The following is an 18,739-nucleotide window of genomic DNA, read 5'->3' as shown; positions in this document are numbered from 1 at the left end:
CTAGTTGAGGTAGTGTACACATCCCAAATGTTATCCTATCTTTTCTATTGATAGATGCTGACAAATTGTGTGCAATTGCTTATGTTCCTATTTCTAATTTATACTGGCTGTGATATATATAAAAATCTGTTTTACATTCAGGTAGTAGCTTAAAAGTTATGCCTTGAGGAATGTGGCCTACCCCCTCCATCAAATTGCCAACTCAGATCATTGTTTAAAAACCAGAAAGTTTTGATTTGTACTTGGTTCATTTCAACAGGGATAGCAATAGGGGCCGACAGTTAGCCTCAACAGATCTAGGTCAGGGACTGGAAATTCAGCTTGGAAATGCGTGTATGTGGATGAGAGAGGACAGACTCAGCTGTGGGCTGTTCGGGCTACTGTGGAAAAATGGCTATTTGGGTGATGGAACAGTACTCCAACATGAGTCAGTGGTTTCAGGAGAGGAAAGAAGAAAGTGGAAAATTAAAAAAATTAAATTGATGACTAACCCAAAACAATAGCATTTTTATTTTCTTGTAACCCATTGCTTTAGCTACCAACTTTGTTTTTCAAGTAAATGTGGATGGCTGATTGATACATTGCTGTGGATTCAGAGTGCAGATATAGAGGGGTCAGGAAAAGAAGTGTTGCAAATTAACTACTTGACTAGAGTTTTTGGTGTAATTAAGCACTTGGATCCAAACAGAAGTTTGCAAGTTTCAATTGGCTCATAAGGACATAAGAAATAGGAGCAGGAGTAGGCTATACGGCCCCCCGAGCCTGCTCTGCCATTCGTTAAGATCATGGTTGATCTTCTACCTCAACTCTACTTTCCTGCCCTTCATTCCCTTTGTGTCCAAAAATCTATTGATCTCAATCTTGAAAATACTCAATGACTGAGCATCCACAGCCCTCTAGCGTAGAGAATTCCAAAGATTCACAACTTTGAGTGACGAAACTTTTCCCCGTCACGGTCCTAAATGGCCGACCTCTTGTCTTGAGACAATGACCCCTAGTTCTAGAAGTAACAGCCTCTCAGCATCTACCCTGTCAAGCCCTCTAAGAATTGTATATGTTTCAATGAGATCACCACTCATTCTTCTAAACTCCAGAGAACATCGGCCCATTTTACTCTCTCTCTCTCATAGGACAACCCCCTCGTCCCAGGAAACAATCCAGTGAGCCGCCTTTGCACCCTCTCTGAGGCAAGTATATCCTTCCTTAGGTAAGGAGACCAAAACTGTACACAGTACTCCAGGTCTGGTCTTACCAGAGCCCTATATAATTGCAGCAAGACCTCCTTACTGTTATACTCCAACCCCTTGCAATAAAGGCTAACATAATATTTGCCTTCCTAATTGCTTGCTACCTGCATGTTAACTTTTTGTGTTTCGTGTACAAGGACACCCAAATCCCTCTGAATACCAACATGTCTTAGTCTCTCACCTTTTTAAAAAAAAAATTCTGCTTTTCTATTTTTCCCCACGTTATACTCCATCTGCCATCTTCTCGCCCACTCACTTAACCTGTCTGTATCCATTTGCAGCCTCTTCATAGCTTACTTTCCCACCTAGATTTGTATCGTCAGCAAACTTGGATACATTACACTCAGTCCCCCCATTTAAGTATATATTGTAAATAGCTGAGGCCCAAGCACTGATCCTTGCGGCACCCCACCAGTTACAGCCTGCCAACCTGAAAATGACCTGTTTATTCCTACTCTTTGTTTTCTGTCCATTAACCAATTCTCAATCCATGCTAGTATGTTGCCCCCAAACCCTTGAGTCCTAATCTTGTGTGATAACCTCAAGTCTGGCACCTTATCGAATGCCTTTTGAAAATAGAAATATACTACATCCACTGGTTCCCTCTTATCTGCCTTGCTAGTTACACCCTCAAAAAACTCTAATAGATTTGTCAAACACTATTTCCCTTTCATAAAACCGTGTTGACTCTGTCTAATCATATGATTTTCTAAATGCCCTGTTCCCACATCCTTAACAATAGATTCTAGCATTTTCCCTACTACTGATGTCAGGCTAACTGGCCTTTAATTCCCTTTTTTCTCTCTCCCTCTTTTCTTAAATAGCGGGGTTACGTTTGCTACCTTCCAATCCACGGGGTCCATTCTAGAATCTAGGGCATTCTGGAAGATCAAAACCAATGCATCCACTATATCTGCAGTCACCACTTTAAAACCCTAGGATGTAGGCCATCAGGTCCAGGGGATTTGTCGGCTTTTGGTCCCATTAATTTCTCCAGTACTTCTTTACTAATCTTAATTACTTTAAGTTCCTCGCTCTCATTAGACCCTTGGTTCCCCACTATTTCCGGTATGTTTTTTGCGTCTTCTACTGTGAAGACACTTACAAATTATTTGTTTAACATCTCTGCCATTTCCTTATAATTATAATTTCTCCTGACTCTGCCTCTAAGGGACCCAAGTTTACTTTTGCTAATCTTTTACATACTTGTAGAAGCTCTTACAATCTGTTTTTATATTTCTTACTGGTTTACTCTCATATATTTAATTTTCTCCCTCTTTATCAATTGGATGAGTTTCATTTCAGCCAGACTGGAAATATGTTAAGGTTAGCTGTTTCACTTTGTGTGTTGGGGGAGGGGGTGAGAATTGAAGGTGGTAAGACAGAGAAAAAGCCATTTAATCTATACAACTTGGCCTTTTGTTTTAGTCTGTGTTTGATGTACTGCACTGTTTTTATCTCCTTGCTGCCTTGGAGGTGAAGCGATTAGGCACATCTTAGTTGCAGAGCTCTATACTACTAAACAATCAATGACAAATATTACTGATCTACAGCAGAGAATAACCAAACTCGTAGCAGTTTAAAATTTTGTTCTGTCCAAACTAGAATACTAACTGTTGTATAAGTAATTAAAATTTCCTGTCCCTGTGATCTAAATTTCAGTTTTGCTTCATGCATAACTCTAGGGTGTAAATTTTAGTGTCCACCCTAATAATGCTGTGTGCACTGCCAATGAGTGTCCTTCAGTGGAATCCTCCACCCCTGAGTCCACTCCCACCAGATAATATTGGGATGTGCAGATTGCAACTTCAAGGAAGCATGCAGTAGTTTTGAGCTACCATTTGAAATATGGAGTATGCCGATCTTGACAGATAAAAGGAAAATTCTCCATGCATACCAATGAATTTGGAACACAGCTGCACATGCACTATATTTTTACTTGTATTCTAAACAGATCTGTCTCTCCTCTGTGTGGATGTTCTGTTTGTAAACTACCAGTATTGGACAAGAATCGAGTTTGCACTGTACTTACTCTTGGCTGTTCAAGAAAGGCATTAATGATGTTCCAGACCATCTCATCTTTCCAGTTCCTACTATTTCTCATCTACTTGCTGCCCCTCGGCGACATCATCTGAGAACACAATGTCAGGTTTCCATGTGTACGCTGTCGACACCCAGCTCCACCCCTCCACCACCTCGCTCGACCCCTCCACTGCCCCTGATTTGTCACGCCGCTTGTTCGACATCCAGTTTTGGATGAGCAGAAATTTTCTGAAATTAAATATTGGGAAGACCGAAACCATTGTCTTCGGTCCTTGCTACAAATTTTGATCCCTAGCTAGAGGCTCCTTCCCTCTCTCTGGCCTCTATCTGAGGCTGAACCAGACAGTTCGCAACCTTGGCATCCTATGTGACCCTGAGCTGAGCTTCCGACCCCATATTTCCATCATCAAGACCGCCTACTACTACTCCCGTAACATCGCCCATCTCCGCCCATGCCTCAACTCATTTGCTGCTGAAACTCTCGTCCATGCCTTTGTAACCTCTAGACTGGACTATTCCAATGCTCTCCTGGCCGGCCTCCCACCTTGCATCCATTGTAAACTTGTGCTCATTCAAAACTCTGCTACCCATATCCTTACTCACACCAAGTCTCATTCGCCCACCTTCCCAATGCTCACTGACCTACATTGGCTCACAGTCCGGCAATGCCTTGATTTTAAAATTCTCATCCTTGTTTTCAAATCCCTCCATGGCTTCACCCGTCCCTGACTCTGTAACCTCTGGGCTCCTCCAACACTGGCCTCTTGCGCATCTCCGATTTTTAGTCACTCCACCATTGGCGGCTGTGCCTTCAGCTACGTAGGCCCTAAGCTTTGGAATTCCCTCCCCCTTTCTGCCGCCCTCTCCCTTTCTGCCCGACACTCCTTAAAACCTACCTCTTTGACCAAGCTTTTGGTTACCTGTCCTAATATCTCCTTACATAGCTCGATGTCAAATTTTGTTTGATTGCTTCTATGAAGCGCCTTGGGATATTTTACTATGTTAAAAGCGCTATATAAATGCAAGTTGTTGTGAGGTAGGACCATTTGTATGAGATTAAAATGGGAGGGAAAAATGTTAAATTGCGTATAATCAACACAAGCTATCTTATAATCTAAGCATGTACAGATGTACATAACCTTTCTAAAGTTATTTTCTCCCAACCTTTATGACTGATTTCCCTTGCTTGCACAAGAGCCGGAAGATAATTTATAAAAACAGCTCAACATCTACTTTGTGTCTAAAATATCAGGTTTAAGTTTCCAAGTATATAATGTATATCTATTATCAGTAACATCTGAAGGCCACACTGTGAACCCTCTTTAATCATTCATGTGAAATTTCTATTTAATTACTTTAAAAATCTTCAGCAAATGTGGTTTCTTTGAAAAATCTGATAGAAATCATCAGCATGTCAGAACATCCCATGTAACCACTGTGTACTAAATTTAGTATCCTCCCAACAACATTTGACTGAATTCTCTCAAAGAACCATGCTGTAACCAGCAATGAAGGATGGGCCCAAAGTTAGCTACTCTGTTGTATTAACTGTTATATCCTTGGGCACACTCCAAACTTTTTTTAGTGAGATCAGTTACATGAAAATTGAAAGGCTTCATGATGCTGAGGAGCTTGTTAAGATCGTCCAGAGACTTATTGACTGCAGCACTCTATGCTGATTTTCTGGTTAGTTGAGTGGAAGATGTCGTATATTCACATATATTGCAGGCTTGTTTAGTGTATCAATACCAATACACAATAGGTTACAGAGGTAGGGAAGGGCACTGCCATGGAGGGATTTGAAAACAAGGATGAGAATTTTAAAATAGAGGCGTTCCCAGACCAGGCGCCAATGTAGGTCAGTGAGCACAGGGATGATGGGTGAACTGGACTTGGTCCCAGTTAGGGATTGTGTGTGTCAATCTGTGCACAGTATGTCTGAATTGTGTCCCAAATTTTCTGATGCCTTGTATAGGCTGTATTCTGTGATTGCTGCTGATACCTCAATATTGAAAAATACAACTGATTTTTTTTTCCTCATTATCCAAGAACTGGATAGTACAAAAGAGGTTTCCATGAAAATTAGAAATTGAGGAAATTCATCCATCTCTCTCTCAAAGCTTTTTATTCAGTTAGAAAAAACTTGCATTTATATAGTGCTTTATCACACCTCCACCAGGATCTGAAGAGTTTCAAAACCAATGACTTACTGTTATATAGGCAAATATGCCAACCAATTTGTGTACAGCAAGACCCCACAAACAGGATATTAGATCAGTAAGCAATTAATCTGTTGTTGGTGTCTGAGGGAGGAATGTTGACCAGAACACCAGGCAAACTTCCTGCTCTTTGGTGCCATAGGATATTTTGCAGACAAATTGAGCAGGCAGGTGGGGCCTTGTATATGAAAGCTGGTACCTTGAAAATGCAGCACTCCTTCAGTACTCCACCAACATGTCTGCCTAAATTATGTGCTCGAGTCCTGGAGTGGGGCTTGAACTCAGTCAGGTGGGAGTGCTACCAACTGAGTTAATTTATAAAAGGGAACAACACCACCTTTTCTGACCAAGCACACCCCCATTGACCCTGAGCTGCTGTGCTTTCAGCCACCCTGAATGAACAGACCTGGGCCTGTGTGAAGGTACAGAGCAGATATTTTGTACCTGAATCCTGGTTTAACTTGGTAGAAGGTGTTCCTTTATATCGATGTGGTTAGCTATTTATTGACTCAATTGGAACTGCATTCTATTAAACATTTTTTGCAACAGGTTTTGTCAATTTTGTATACATTCTATAAAGGGTTGACCATGAATTTGTAATGATCCTGTATTTGAACAAGTTGCAAAAGGCATTAAAAGTGGCTTTTTATGTTACTTTGCCTAAATTACCATCCACAATTGAAAAATAAATGCAGTAACATTTAACTTAAATGATTTTATTTGAAACACTTCAAATTGAGAGAGTTTCTGTTTTTTTTTACGCTGACATTAGGAAAAGTACATCATGCCACTGACTCTGCCTCTAGATCAAATTCAACTGTCTGAACTGGACAAAAAGACTGGGAAAACCCAACAGATACCAGCATTGGTGAGTTGTATGCTTAAGTCATACCTCTAACAGTAGACCATTCGCAGCTGTATGACTTTTAAATTTGTCCTCCAATGATCTATCCTTGGGCCCCCTTCTCTTCATTCAAATGCTGCACTTTGGTGACATCATCTGAAGACATATGGAGTAAGCGTCCACATGTATGCTGATGTACAACCAGCTCTGCTTCTCCACCACCTTTCTTGACCACCACTCTTTCCTTCCCCCCCCCCCCCCCCACCACTGCCTCTATGCTGTCAGACTGATTGCCTTAGATGAGCCACAATTTCCGCCAGTTAAATGTTGAAAAGACTGAAGCTACCGTCTTTGGCTTCTGCCACAAAGTCTGTATCCTTGCCACCAATTCCATCACCCTCCCCTGCCACTGTCTCGGGTTGAACCAGACTGATCACAACCTCAGCATCCTATTCAACCTCAACCTGAGTTTCCAATCCCCATATCCTCTCCATCTCAAAGACAGCCCACTTCCACCTCCATAACATTGTCTGGCCTACCCCTACATTTGTGCATCTTCTGCTGAAACACTCATCCATGTCTTTTGACACCTTTTTAGATTAGACTGCTCCAATGCTTTCTTGGCTGTCCTCGCATCCTCCATGCTGTGTAAACTTCAGCTCTTCCAAAACTCTGCCGCCTGTATCCTGTACCACTCATCCTTCACTCCCGTCCTTGCTGACCTACATCGGCTCCTTCTTGCAGCACCACCCAGCTCCAACTTTCTGTTGCCTCTGTTCCAAGTGATTGAACACCTCTGCTACACACTGTGGGCAGGAATTCCTAATTTCGTGAGAATTCCTAAGCGTTCAATCACTTGAAGCAGCAGTGCTGAGGAGGCTGCAGTGAGGGGGAAAGAGATGAACAGTTGACAGTGTGCTGAGGAAGTGAGGCGAGTGCTTGTCTGAACTGGAGCGGGATTGGAAAAGGAGAACGCCAGTGTGCAATTGGAGGGATGTGCAAGAGAAGAGTGCCAGCGGAAAATTGGAGCGATGGGGCAAGGAAAGTGCCGGCATGAGCTTGAACTGGGAACTGAAAGAAGATGACTGCTAGCTTGAACTTGGGTGGGGGAGCGGGGGGTGGAAATAGTAAAGTGTCACCTTGAACTGGATTGATAAGGGGGAGAATAGAGTTGAAAAAGGTAAGAAACCGTTGGGCATCCTAAACAGGTTTATGGTAATGGCAGCAACTTTTTACACGTGGTTCACGGGCTCTATGATAAACAACTGAGTGACCCACGAAGACAAAGTTTGAACACCCCTACTATAATTAATAATTCTGGACAGTATAGCTGACAGGCAAACATTATGAGTTAAGCACAGAAGCTTAGACAATGTCACATTTTACAAACATTTGGAAGCAGATTTCTCAACACACGTATAATATGACAGTGACATGATATTACAAAGTAACTTCAACTTTTTTTTGGCCTTCCACCCAAAAACTTTCCCCCCTTTTCTCTCCTCTGACTTTTTCTTCACTTCCCCCCTCTTTCCCCCCCCCCCACCCCAACCCAAGTAGGGTGTGCTTGAGACATTGTTCTTTGTGTGAGAAGCACTATAGAAATGCGAGTTGACAAAAATAGTTGAGAATTTTTCTAAATTAGATATCCAACAAAAGTTCTAAATAGAATTTCTGTCTCAAAATCACCTTTCCTTTAATTGCATGAGCTTTCAGTTTTCACCTCGGCTACTAATGGAATTCCACATGGAAGGAAGGTGCTTTTTTGCAGTAGGAAGAAATAGGAAATATATCGTGATCAGCCACATGATGAAATTGATATCACCACTCGTGAGGCTAACCATTACCCACATGTGACTTAGTCACTTCCAGTCAGTATCTTTTGTGATATGATAAATATCTTCACATGCTTGGCCATTGCATATCTTCTATCTCCTTCAATTGAAATAGAAAGGGAATGTCGCTGAGAATGTACCAGTAGCCTAGATGAGAGCTGACAAAATTAACTTAACTGAAACAAGGTAGTTTGTGAGGTAGGTCGGCATGTAACAAATTTGTAACGTTTTGGTTAGGAATCAAGCATTTGCAGCATTAATTTTAATGTATTTACATATTACATATTTGATGTATTTACATATTATGAGAAAACCTGTATGTATTATAGACTTCATATCCAAAGTCAGTTTTGTCTTCACCTCCTGTCAAAAAAACCCTTCCTTTACTTACCCAGGAGATTTAGCCAGACAGGCCATAAAATTGCTTCTCCAGTTTACAGTAAAGGTTTGGGCAAAAAAAGAGTACTGCAAGAGATTATTTTAGAGTAACATTATCTCAGACTCTCAGATTATCTCCCTCTTCATGACTTCTGCCTAGAATTTTTCTTTTGTTCATCAAAACAGACAAGTCTTTGTTCTTCAAATGAGATATTAAACTAAGTTCTCAAACATTACAAAACCCCTTAAACACCATCCCTATTATTCCACATTAGATATGAACAGGGCCACTGAAAATTGTGGCTATGTGGAACCCAGGAAAATACCACTGCCCCTGAAATTCATTCTGTTCTTTTTCCCAATTTGTCCCTCATTGCTCTTGGTTGTTATCTGATGCTGCTGCTTCTCTGGGGTTTGAATTGTGCTGCATTTTGTGGGCAGGAGCAGGAATTCCCATCCAGAGTGTCCAGCAGCATTCAATCCACCAAAGTAGCAACATCAGATTGGAGTTGGGAATGGTGGTTAGAGAGGCAAATCAGAGAAGACTGGCTTTTTGGCTGGGGAGGGGGGTGAGGATAGTCGTGAACAGTGACCATGTAAATTGGGGGGAAAGAGAAGTAGCTCATGAAGTGGAAAGGGAGGGGGAAATTAAACAACTTTAAAACAATTTAGCAACAGAATACCAATATATAGCCATAGCATTTCTCTTCAAGAAATGAGAAAATCCTACAGTTTTTGCTATAATTTTCCAATGGTCCAGAGTATGAGTTAAAAAGGTTTGAGCTCATTGCCTTTTGTTTCGAAGATGATCATATTGGCCAATTCCCTTCAAATAACTTTTTACATAGGGAAGCAAATAATAAAATTATGCATGAGGGCATTTCCAATTTAATCTGTCATAAATTGGCTGCTTGTGACTAATAGATCCGGACAGTTCAGTTTATACATGAAGAAGCAAACATAAGGTCACATACTTCTAGTTTGTTTGTAATTGCCTCGAAGTATAATTGTGTTCTTTGTGGTTTGTCCTAATCTGAATGCAGTACCCAAAATTTTTTGTCAGATGATTCAGGAAAAAATGTTTGTGACCAATATTTCAACTCATCCAAAGTAAAATATACCATATAGCAAAGATAAGTTTTAAATAATTTTTGTAAGAATTGTGCATATAATTGAAGCATCACTGAAGAAATCATTAAATTACTGTATGTACAATAGTTATATGAAGAATTAATGCATAAAACTAGAACTAGTACATTTTTTTTAGTTAAGTCTCATTATATTATGTGTACCGTGTACTTAAGAAAAATGCTTTTTAAAAAAAATCACAAAAGATGGAGAATCACTCGTGCTTCTGCCAGCTTTTGAGAATCTGCATACAGATACCATTTTCCAGATCTAATGTAGTTCTTTTCAAGTTTTGAACAGATTATTTTGGGAATGTGAATTAGCATACAGAAAGCAGGCTAGTGAGCACTCTACATATTACTGTAGTTGCACCGCCTAGGATGCATAATGCATTTTTAATTTAGAGAAGTGCGATGGTTTCTGACTGGGACGGAGGGAAAAAATTGAGCAGTCCAACTTGCGCCTTTTAGGGGCTAGTTAAAGAGCAGTAGTAAGAGTGTGGTAGTTGTGGAGACTGGAAAATAGTTTATTGCCGGGGCATAATAAATAATGCAAATAAGGTTTGCGTGGTAATAGTACATTTAATAAAATCTATGTAGTCATGATTTTTGTGTATTTATATTTAATGTATTCAATACAGACGCTTCATAAAGTTTCTTTTCTTCAAAAAAAGCATCCAAGCAGGAAAGAAGATTGTTACTTTGTGTTGTACAAGCCTCCACCTCAAGATGGCACACCAGCTCTGGTGGAAGAGTTTCTGGAGCGTGCAAATTTCATTGCTGGTGATCTGGATTGGTTGCTAGCCCTTCCTCATGATAAATTTTGGTGTCAGGTATTAAAATCTGCCGTCTATGTAAAATATCTCATATGCCGTGTAATTTGCAAGTAAATATTCTCATTTATAAATGTTGTAGATTTTCAGTATTTGGTTCTGTTAGGGGGCAAAGCTGGTGGTATTCCAAACATTGTCTATAAACCACTTTGATTTGTGGTTATGAGATGTAAACAGAATATATATTGGGCTCAACGTGTGAGATTAATTGGATGATGTTGAGTAACGTGGCCACTTTCAAAAGTCCAGTTTGAGAGATAAGTTTGATATGTTCAGAAATTGTCTTTTATATTTGTACATGTGCACAGTGATGAATTAATTTGTACAATGATTTTATATAGGTTTGTGTGAAAAGGTAGCATTGCCACATTTTATTAAAATAGTATTCACAAATCAAGATATTGTAAATGCGTAATTGTAGAACAACTCTATCTGAATAGCATAACTTAAGATAGCTATGACGAAATTGCACTCCGTTAAGTTGAAGAATGCATTTTTATTTTCACGTGATTTCTACGAAAAACATTATGGAACATTTACTTTCTCCCCTTATTCCCTTTAGAAAATACAATGGCATTTTGCATAATGTAACATTTCAAACTATGGAACTTGGGCAAAGTAGTTTCCACAAAGTTTTACTGTTGATTTCATGATTCCACTACTTTTAGTGGAATGAACTGCAGTTGATTTTATAAAAGGAAGGCGGGAATGGATCAAATAACTTTAAAATGGAAATGTTCACATTTAGGATTTCAGCTCATTTAAGAACAAAATCTAGATTTATGAATATTCCAAAAATTAATATCCTAGTCTTTTATTGTTTTATGTTCAAGCAGATCCCTGTTTATAATGTAGTTACTTAGAAAACCCACATAGGCTTATTGTTTATTCCAAACCTACTATAATTCTACACCATCTGATGAGATTATATTCAGGATGGCATAATTTTAAGAATTTTTGTGTAAAATCTACATTGCCTCATACATGTGGGAAGGGGCTTCAGACATGGGCATGTGTCGCTTTTTTGGGGGCGGTTTTCAGAGCAGTTTGAAACTAACAGTTATTTAATTATTTTTCATCCACCTCTGAGGAGGAGGGGATAAACTGCTACACAAACCTCTCCAGTCAATAACATTGGTGCTTTATGATTGCCAACAGAAGATGCTATTTAAACATGCAAAATTGCACAATATCATTCTCTTTCTTTTTTCCCCTCCATGTCCTCTTATTCCTTCCATATCCATGTGATGTTTTACATGATGACTAGATGAGACTGAAAACTGATTAATGTTGCTCAACTGAAGCAGGAAAATTGAATTCTTGGGGAGTATTGGTACTTACAAAGTATAACCTTCTGATTGGCGGTTTATTGTTTATGGTTTTAACTACTGAAACACCATTTTAAATTTGCATCTGGTGTTTTTGGGTGAGTGAGATGTTAACCTGGGTAATACCACAGCTCCATATGGTATAAATGTGAAGCATAATAAGTCACTGGCTTATTGAGAGAAACTACTTTTTGAATCAGGATTCCAAGCTCAATTATGTTTGCAGAGTTAATAGGTTCATTTTTATTTCATAGTTTATTTCCTTCTAACCCACAGTTCCTTGTTTATCCTGTACTTGGGATTTTTTTTTTTAAGAAGACCAATACAAAGATTTATAGTTGCTTTACCCCGATTGTTATTTTGTATATTACTAGTCGATCTCCCATGGCATTGCACATGGGAAGTCACGGCTAAGAATACTCTTAAAGTAAGGTGGGGGATAATTCAGACCCCATTTTAAGGTTATACATTCTAGCTTTATTATATTTCCATTTTAAATTTCTGTGTCTATATTTATAAATGGAAACTGCCTATGTATGCGTGCCACATTATCATTATGCCCTCACACTAGAGATGATGCTGCAACAGATCCATTGGGAAGAGGGTGTATTATAATTTGATAAGTTTACATAGCTAGTTTCCGTTATAAATGTGGACATAGGAATTTATAATGGAACAAGTCGACAGGAAGTGCTCACGTGTAAACTATTTAATATATTAAGAGTTATATAAATGCAAGTTCTTCTTGTTCACATTTAGGTTATTTTCGATGAGACACTCCAGAAATGCTTGGACTCTTTCTTGCATTACACACCTCGTCAGTATGATGAATTGGAGAATCCAAACCCAGCCGTAGCAGAGGTGCAAAAACATCTCCATCGCAGCGTTTTTATGACCTTTCTCAGGATGTCCACTCACAAAGAGTCCAAAGTATTGTTTTTTGATTTCTCTCTGGGTTATTTGTTTTTCTATAATTTTTTTGTAGAATGTTGTATTTGGCCATATTAACAATACTGAATATAATTGTAAGATCATGGATTGTTTCACTGAAGTTTAGGGAAAACCTGTTGCGGCATTCAATTTTGCTAAGTCTATCTTTTTTTCCTAGTATTTTTGATGCACAGTTCTGCAACTGCTGGGCACCCTCTGGCTATTCATTTGTGATCTTAGAGTGTATGCAGGTCATGTGACCGGGAGGGAGGGATCACTGATTCTTGCCTGACATCTGCACATCTACACTTTCAAGTTGGGCTTCACTGGATAACAATTCTATGCTATAGCTAGTTGTAAGGCCTGTACTGTCCAATGAGGCTGCAATCTGGGTATCAACTGTATAGCCCATTTACACACTGCCATTACTAATTGATCTGAGAGTTAAAACTAATGTTTTAAAGAAATAAGGTTCAAAATTGATTATCTTACACAGCCTCCAGGAAATTTGTAATATATGCTGGCTTAGTGCTAAGCTCTCCGAATTTACCTTCTTTTAGTGTAGCAGCATGGAATTGTGAACTTTATTTGGCAGTCAGACCAGGTTTTATGTTGAATCAAATCGTTATAGGTGACTATTGTAGGGGCAAAACATTAAGCATACTCATCAATACTAATGATTCGTGCTACACCACAACTAATGCAATTTCCTTGCTAACTTCTGAGTTTTGGGATAGGGTGGAGGGACTTGAAAATCTTGGAAGACTGCCCCTCTAATTAATTTATTTTGGTTCATTTGCTACACAAACACGTGAAGATAATATAGATTTGTTGTACAGAATTAGTGTTCCACCTCAAAGTGTGGAAAAAGTGAGAAGAGTCATCCTCTGAAGTATGGAGCCATAATATTTTCAATCACAATGGATTTTTAAAATTACCAGCAGATCTACCATCATAGCAAATCAGATAATCTGCTTTATGATGACAGGAACATTATACCATGCAGCGCAAGGGGTAATATTCTGCTGCTAACGTGGAGCTATGTTTAAGATGTCCTATCCCTTTAAGGCCACAAAATAAACGCAGCTTGAAGAAATCAGTGTTTCATTGCTGTTTGGCAAGGCAAGTTTGTAGATTGAAAGGCTGCAAGTTTTCAGCACCCGGTCAGGAAAAATACACCATTGCTGATTTCACTTTTTAAAAAAAAAATCACACTTTGAAATGTGACATTTGAATTGTGATGGATGCACTCTTTATATACATCTAATTAAAACTTTGTGACAAATTAGAGGAAAAACAAATCTAAGTAGCAAACAGGTTTAATAGCACTACAAAGTAATTAAATAACAATGAATTGTACAACAGCTTCTTTAAATAAAATTGTCAAATCAAGTCTTTTACCCAGTTAATCTTTAACAAATTCAATTGTGAACCTAAACTTGTTTTCCACAGCATTAACAGCACATTTGTGTCTGAAGCTCTTTCTGTCCATTTCACAATATAACAGCAGGTTGGAGATTAACAGAATTCTTCACTGCTGTTAAATCAAAGGTTGTTTTAAACTGGTATTTGGAAATTTTGAATTTGAACAGATTTTATCATTTTCATGTTCTTTTAAGTTATTTCAACAAACACTTCTGTGTGCAAAAATACAGAAGAAATTCTGCACACAAGTAATTGCCAATAATCAGTTGCCTTGGGTAATGAAATAAAATATTTGCCTGATACCTAAAGTTAACCTGATTAGGCAAATAAAGCATAAGCAGTGCATATTCTGAGTAAGCTACTCTAGAATACATTAAGATAGCTCCACTGCAATTACAAACATCACCCCTGAATTATATCTGAAAAATACTTTGAAAACATATTGCACCTCAGAAAAACCTTTAGTTCAGAGTCTATCACCTGACTACATTGCACCATCTTCTGATGTACACTGTTGGCACTTATGTATTCTCGTATTATTAACTTTTCATCCACACCCCATTCACCTACAAGCATATGAATATGCGGAAAAGAACTGGTAAGGACTAGCTGGTTCACTGAGTCTGACCTGTACTGGCATGGTGTAACTTCTACATACCATCATCCCTACCCGTGCAGCTTTGCAATTTCCTGAGAGGGAAAAAACATAAGTGAATTTAAATTAAGAAACTCTGGGATATTTCTCTCTGATCCCGGAAGGATATCAAACAAGTTCCAGAAGAATACAATGACTAGGAGGCACATCCTCAATAACCCACCTACCTTATATATACAGATCCATTAGCCACTCTCCAGAACTTGTCCAGCTCTCTTTTGAATGCTTGCAGTGAATCCACGCTCTACAGATATCGGCAACTTGCTCCAGAGGTTGACGACTCTGCAGAAAGAAGTCACGAACAAGTTTCTGCTCTTTCCACAATTTCAAGGTTTATCGGTTAACTGTAGGATAGGGAAGTCCGATTAAATTGTGATGGTCTGAAAGGCCAAATTTATCTCTTTAATTCAGGTCCACAGGCAAAATATAATATTCTCAAACTACACACAGCAGCAGAGAGGAACAGCGCAGTGGAGCGCAAGTGCTCAGCACAATAGTGTTGGAATATGAATTTGTACCTATAACCCTTGCTGATTCATCAATCTCAGTTGTGTTACTTATCTTAAGAAAGATACTCATCAGCTTTTCACATGTACAGTCCCTTTTGGTTGCCTCTATATCCAGGCCTCTGATTAGTTCTGTTTGCTTATGGTTAACTTTTCTTCTCCAGGTGAGTCAGAGCTTCATTGACTTTATGGGAGAAGGAGCTTCTCTAGATAACCAACCGTAACTGAGTAATCAATAAACAATAAATCAGGGTTGCTCATTAACTTTTAGTATTGAACCATGATCTATTTATCTCTCTGCAAGCTACTGGAGGTCCAGAAATGCATGGAGCAGCAGATCCTTTGAAGGCCACAAGTGGGTCCAGAGCTGTATTAGAACCACCACTGCTACTCTATGGTGGATACATTATGTTAGGGATTCTCTTATGTCAATGGAACTGTTTCATTTGGGAAATCAATCACTTTGGAGTGAGGAAAGTCAAGGAGAGGAGATGCTACTGAAAGGTGTGAGCAAAGATTAGGGGCTGAGAAGTTGTAGCCTGCCTTTGGGTGCCCTCATTGGAGAGAGACTATTAACTGTTCCTCACAAATGTAACCCTACTGCATTTTAGGTTTTTAAAAATGCTTTTGACTCCAATTTTGCCATTTGGACTTAAACTAATTAAGTAATTTAAAGACTTGATTGTCCCAAAAGTAGGTGGAGAGCTAATTTGATGAGATTTAAGGGGCTATATTGCCTATTTTGCAAATTGGCCACACATATTGGTTTTTTCATTTCTAAACATTTTTATTCATGATGTTCTTTCAATAGGAGCACTTTATTACTCCTGAGGCTTTTGGAGAAATAATCTATGATGGCTTTCTCTTTGACATCCCAAAGATCTTCGACCTTTGTGTAATATTTGGAAAAGGAAATGCTGCTCTCCTTAAGAAGATGATTGGTAAGTCTGAAGGAACTGTATTGCTTCTTTTGTAAAGGAACTATTTAAAATAATTTTCATAAAGTTTCTTTTGGGCTTTAATTGTGTTTCTTCTTATCCATAGGAAACATTTTTAATCAACAACCAAATTACTTTAATGATCTGAATGAAACAATGCCCACTATCCTCCAGGTAATAAGACTGATTTGTACATACTGTATTGTTTGGTTCTTTCACTAAATTTTCTATAGATCGCCTTGGAAAGTTTATAATGAAAACAACACAGCTGGTGGAAAAGTAGCTGCAAACATTTACAGCTGGAACATCTTTAAGGAAAATGTATGTTTTCTATTCCCATTCCCTGATCTTATGGGCCTGTGTGATGATTTATCTTCGCTAGTTTAAGCCAGTCTGAAAGACCTGGCATTGAGCTCAAAGTTCAAAGGTGTAAACTGTACAATGGGGTATGATTCCATGGGTGCCAGTAAATTGATAGTTTTAGGCAGTTTGACTGCAGGGGCATTGCAGCCAAACCCAACCCTGTCCTCATCCATATGTCTACCTCCAGCAAGGAGTCATTTGTTAATAATCAGGAGCCTGGCCAATTTTTCTCTTTTTCAACCCCTCCCACTCCTTTTTAACCAAGGGAGCAGAAGCCAGTTGTAATGGTCCTACCACTGGCCCAGCTGAGATCAAATAACTTAGAATCATACAGCACAGAAAGAGGCCATTTGGCCCATCGTCTTCACTCAGAGGGTGGTGAACCTGTGGAATTCTCTACCACAAAAGGCATTGGAGGCCAAGTCATTACATGTATTCAAGAAGGAGATAGGTATATTTCCTAATGCTAAAGGGATCAAGGGATATGGGGAAAAAGCGTGAACAGGGTACTGAACTATCCAATTAGTCCCACTTCCTTGCTCTTTCCCGTTAACAGACTTGGTGCAGACTGAAGAACAAACCTGAAAGCTTCCTGGTCCATAGCTCAGCTATTTGCTGGATCAACTCAGAGGAAAAGTCAATTATTTTAACCATAATTTGCATGCTATCATTAGTTTTAGTAACTCTACTGTACTCAAATCATTGTTTTTTTTTCACTTTTGGCTCTGTTGAAGTCATGTTTCTGAATGTTGTATTTTCTTTTTTTGCTGTAGTGTACAGTGCCACACCACAGCATATTTGCTAGTTTAAACTCTAGCTACATTGAACTTTCCTCTCTGTAATCTTGCAGAACTTATAATAGTTTTCTTTAAAGTGTACACTGTGTAAATATAAAGGCCCAGATTTTACTGTCAAAATAACGGTGAGGCTCACTGCGCTCACCGTTACTAATGTGCAAATCGGACAGCAACTTGTGCAGTTGAATGCAAAAATCCGGAAGTTGCTGTCCAAGATGCACTGCTCCTCCGTAAGCTGCAAGAAAATGGCATCTTGCTATCTGGCTCCCCATTCAAATGTATTGAACGGTGTGAAGTTCCTGTACTGACGTCGTAGATACATACTAAACTCGCCACAAAAAGTTTGGGCTTGTCCATTCCTGTCTAAGTACCCTTTTAACGGCATGGTAAGTCCTAATTACTGCCAAACAACCTCTCTGGCACTGAAAATTAACTTTTACAAGTGTGGAGTCTCATTCCTTCAGCTTTTAATTATTGTTGGAGATTTTTTTTAAAAATTAAATAACTTTTTCTTTGTCTCTTTCTCTTAATCCAGTCTTTCTAGCTCTCTCTTTATTTTGCTTTCTGTACATTGAATTTTTTTTATTCGTTCATGGGATGTGGGCGTCGCTGGCAAGGCCAGCAATTATTGTCCATCCCTAATTGCCCTTGAGAATTATTCACTGTTCTAACTTACACCTCCTGGTTCAGACTCTGCGCTGCTCATTAACGATTCTTCACTCTGATTAAGGAGGTACACAGTTGCTTACCCCGCTCACACAGGGCCCAGTTGCCCTGTAGAAGGTGCCATGCTGTTTGGAGCTCCCGCTGAGAGCTACTTGTCATGCAAAACCCTCTAGAAAGTCTATGGGCAAATGCAAGTCTAACGAGCGGGTTCCGCCCGTTCACTGCTCACAGCAAAATCTGGCCCAAATGTTGTGTGGTTTTATATGTTTAAAAGATTTGAACAGTGTTGGTGAAATTAAAGTTCTAATCAAGTTCTCATCTTGTTATCTTCAAGGTATGCAGTAGTATCTGTGAGAAGTGTGGCTTAAGATTGGAAAATCATTCCAATTGGCCTCAGAAGATTGGTGCTCAAACCAAAGTTTCACCGATGGATATGCCTCTACAGGTGTTGCTCAGATTATTAGGCTGTTGATCGTTTTTTGTCATAACTAAAACATACATATTCTAGGTTTACCTCTAAATAAGAAAGCAATCATTTTTTTTCTTAAAAAAAAAAACTCCAGTTAATTATTTTTGTTTCAAGGATTGTGGCATTGGACTGCTTT

At 39.0% G+C, this 18,739-nt stretch overlaps 1 protein-coding gene across 2 annotated transcripts in view; it reads left to right on the top strand.

Annotated features, from left to right (window-relative positions):
• Positions 1-18,739, top strand: part of ascc2 (activating signal cointegrator 1 complex subunit 2) — a 52,427-nt gene that overhangs the window by 1,044 nt on the left and 32,644 nt on the right. The window contains exons 2-7 of one of the 2 annotated variants that reach the window (XM_068005744.1): positions 6,282-6,377; positions 10,368-10,526; positions 12,614-12,784; positions 16,182-16,311; positions 16,415-16,482; positions 18,469-18,579. In XM_068005744.1, coding sequence (XP_067861845.1) covers positions 6,294-6,377; positions 10,368-10,526; positions 12,614-12,784; positions 16,182-16,311; positions 16,415-16,482; positions 18,469-18,579 — 723 coding nt within the window. In that variant the 5' untranslated portion in view covers positions 6,282-6,293. Of the gene's footprint in view, positions 1-6,281; positions 6,378-10,367; positions 10,527-12,613; positions 12,785-15,375; positions 15,875-16,181; positions 16,312-16,414; positions 16,483-18,468; positions 18,580-18,739 lie in introns of those variants that run through there. The other variant, XM_068005745.1, reaches the window with a different exon arrangement.

The sequence above is a fragment of the Heptranchias perlo genome, chromosome 25 (genome assembly GCF_035084215.1).
Source record: "Heptranchias perlo isolate sHepPer1 chromosome 25, sHepPer1.hap1, whole genome shotgun sequence".
Lineage (NCBI taxonomy): Eukaryota > Metazoa > Chordata > Chondrichthyes > Hexanchiformes > Hexanchidae > Heptranchias > Heptranchias perlo.
This window is presented reverse-complemented; position numbering and strand designations above follow the sequence as displayed.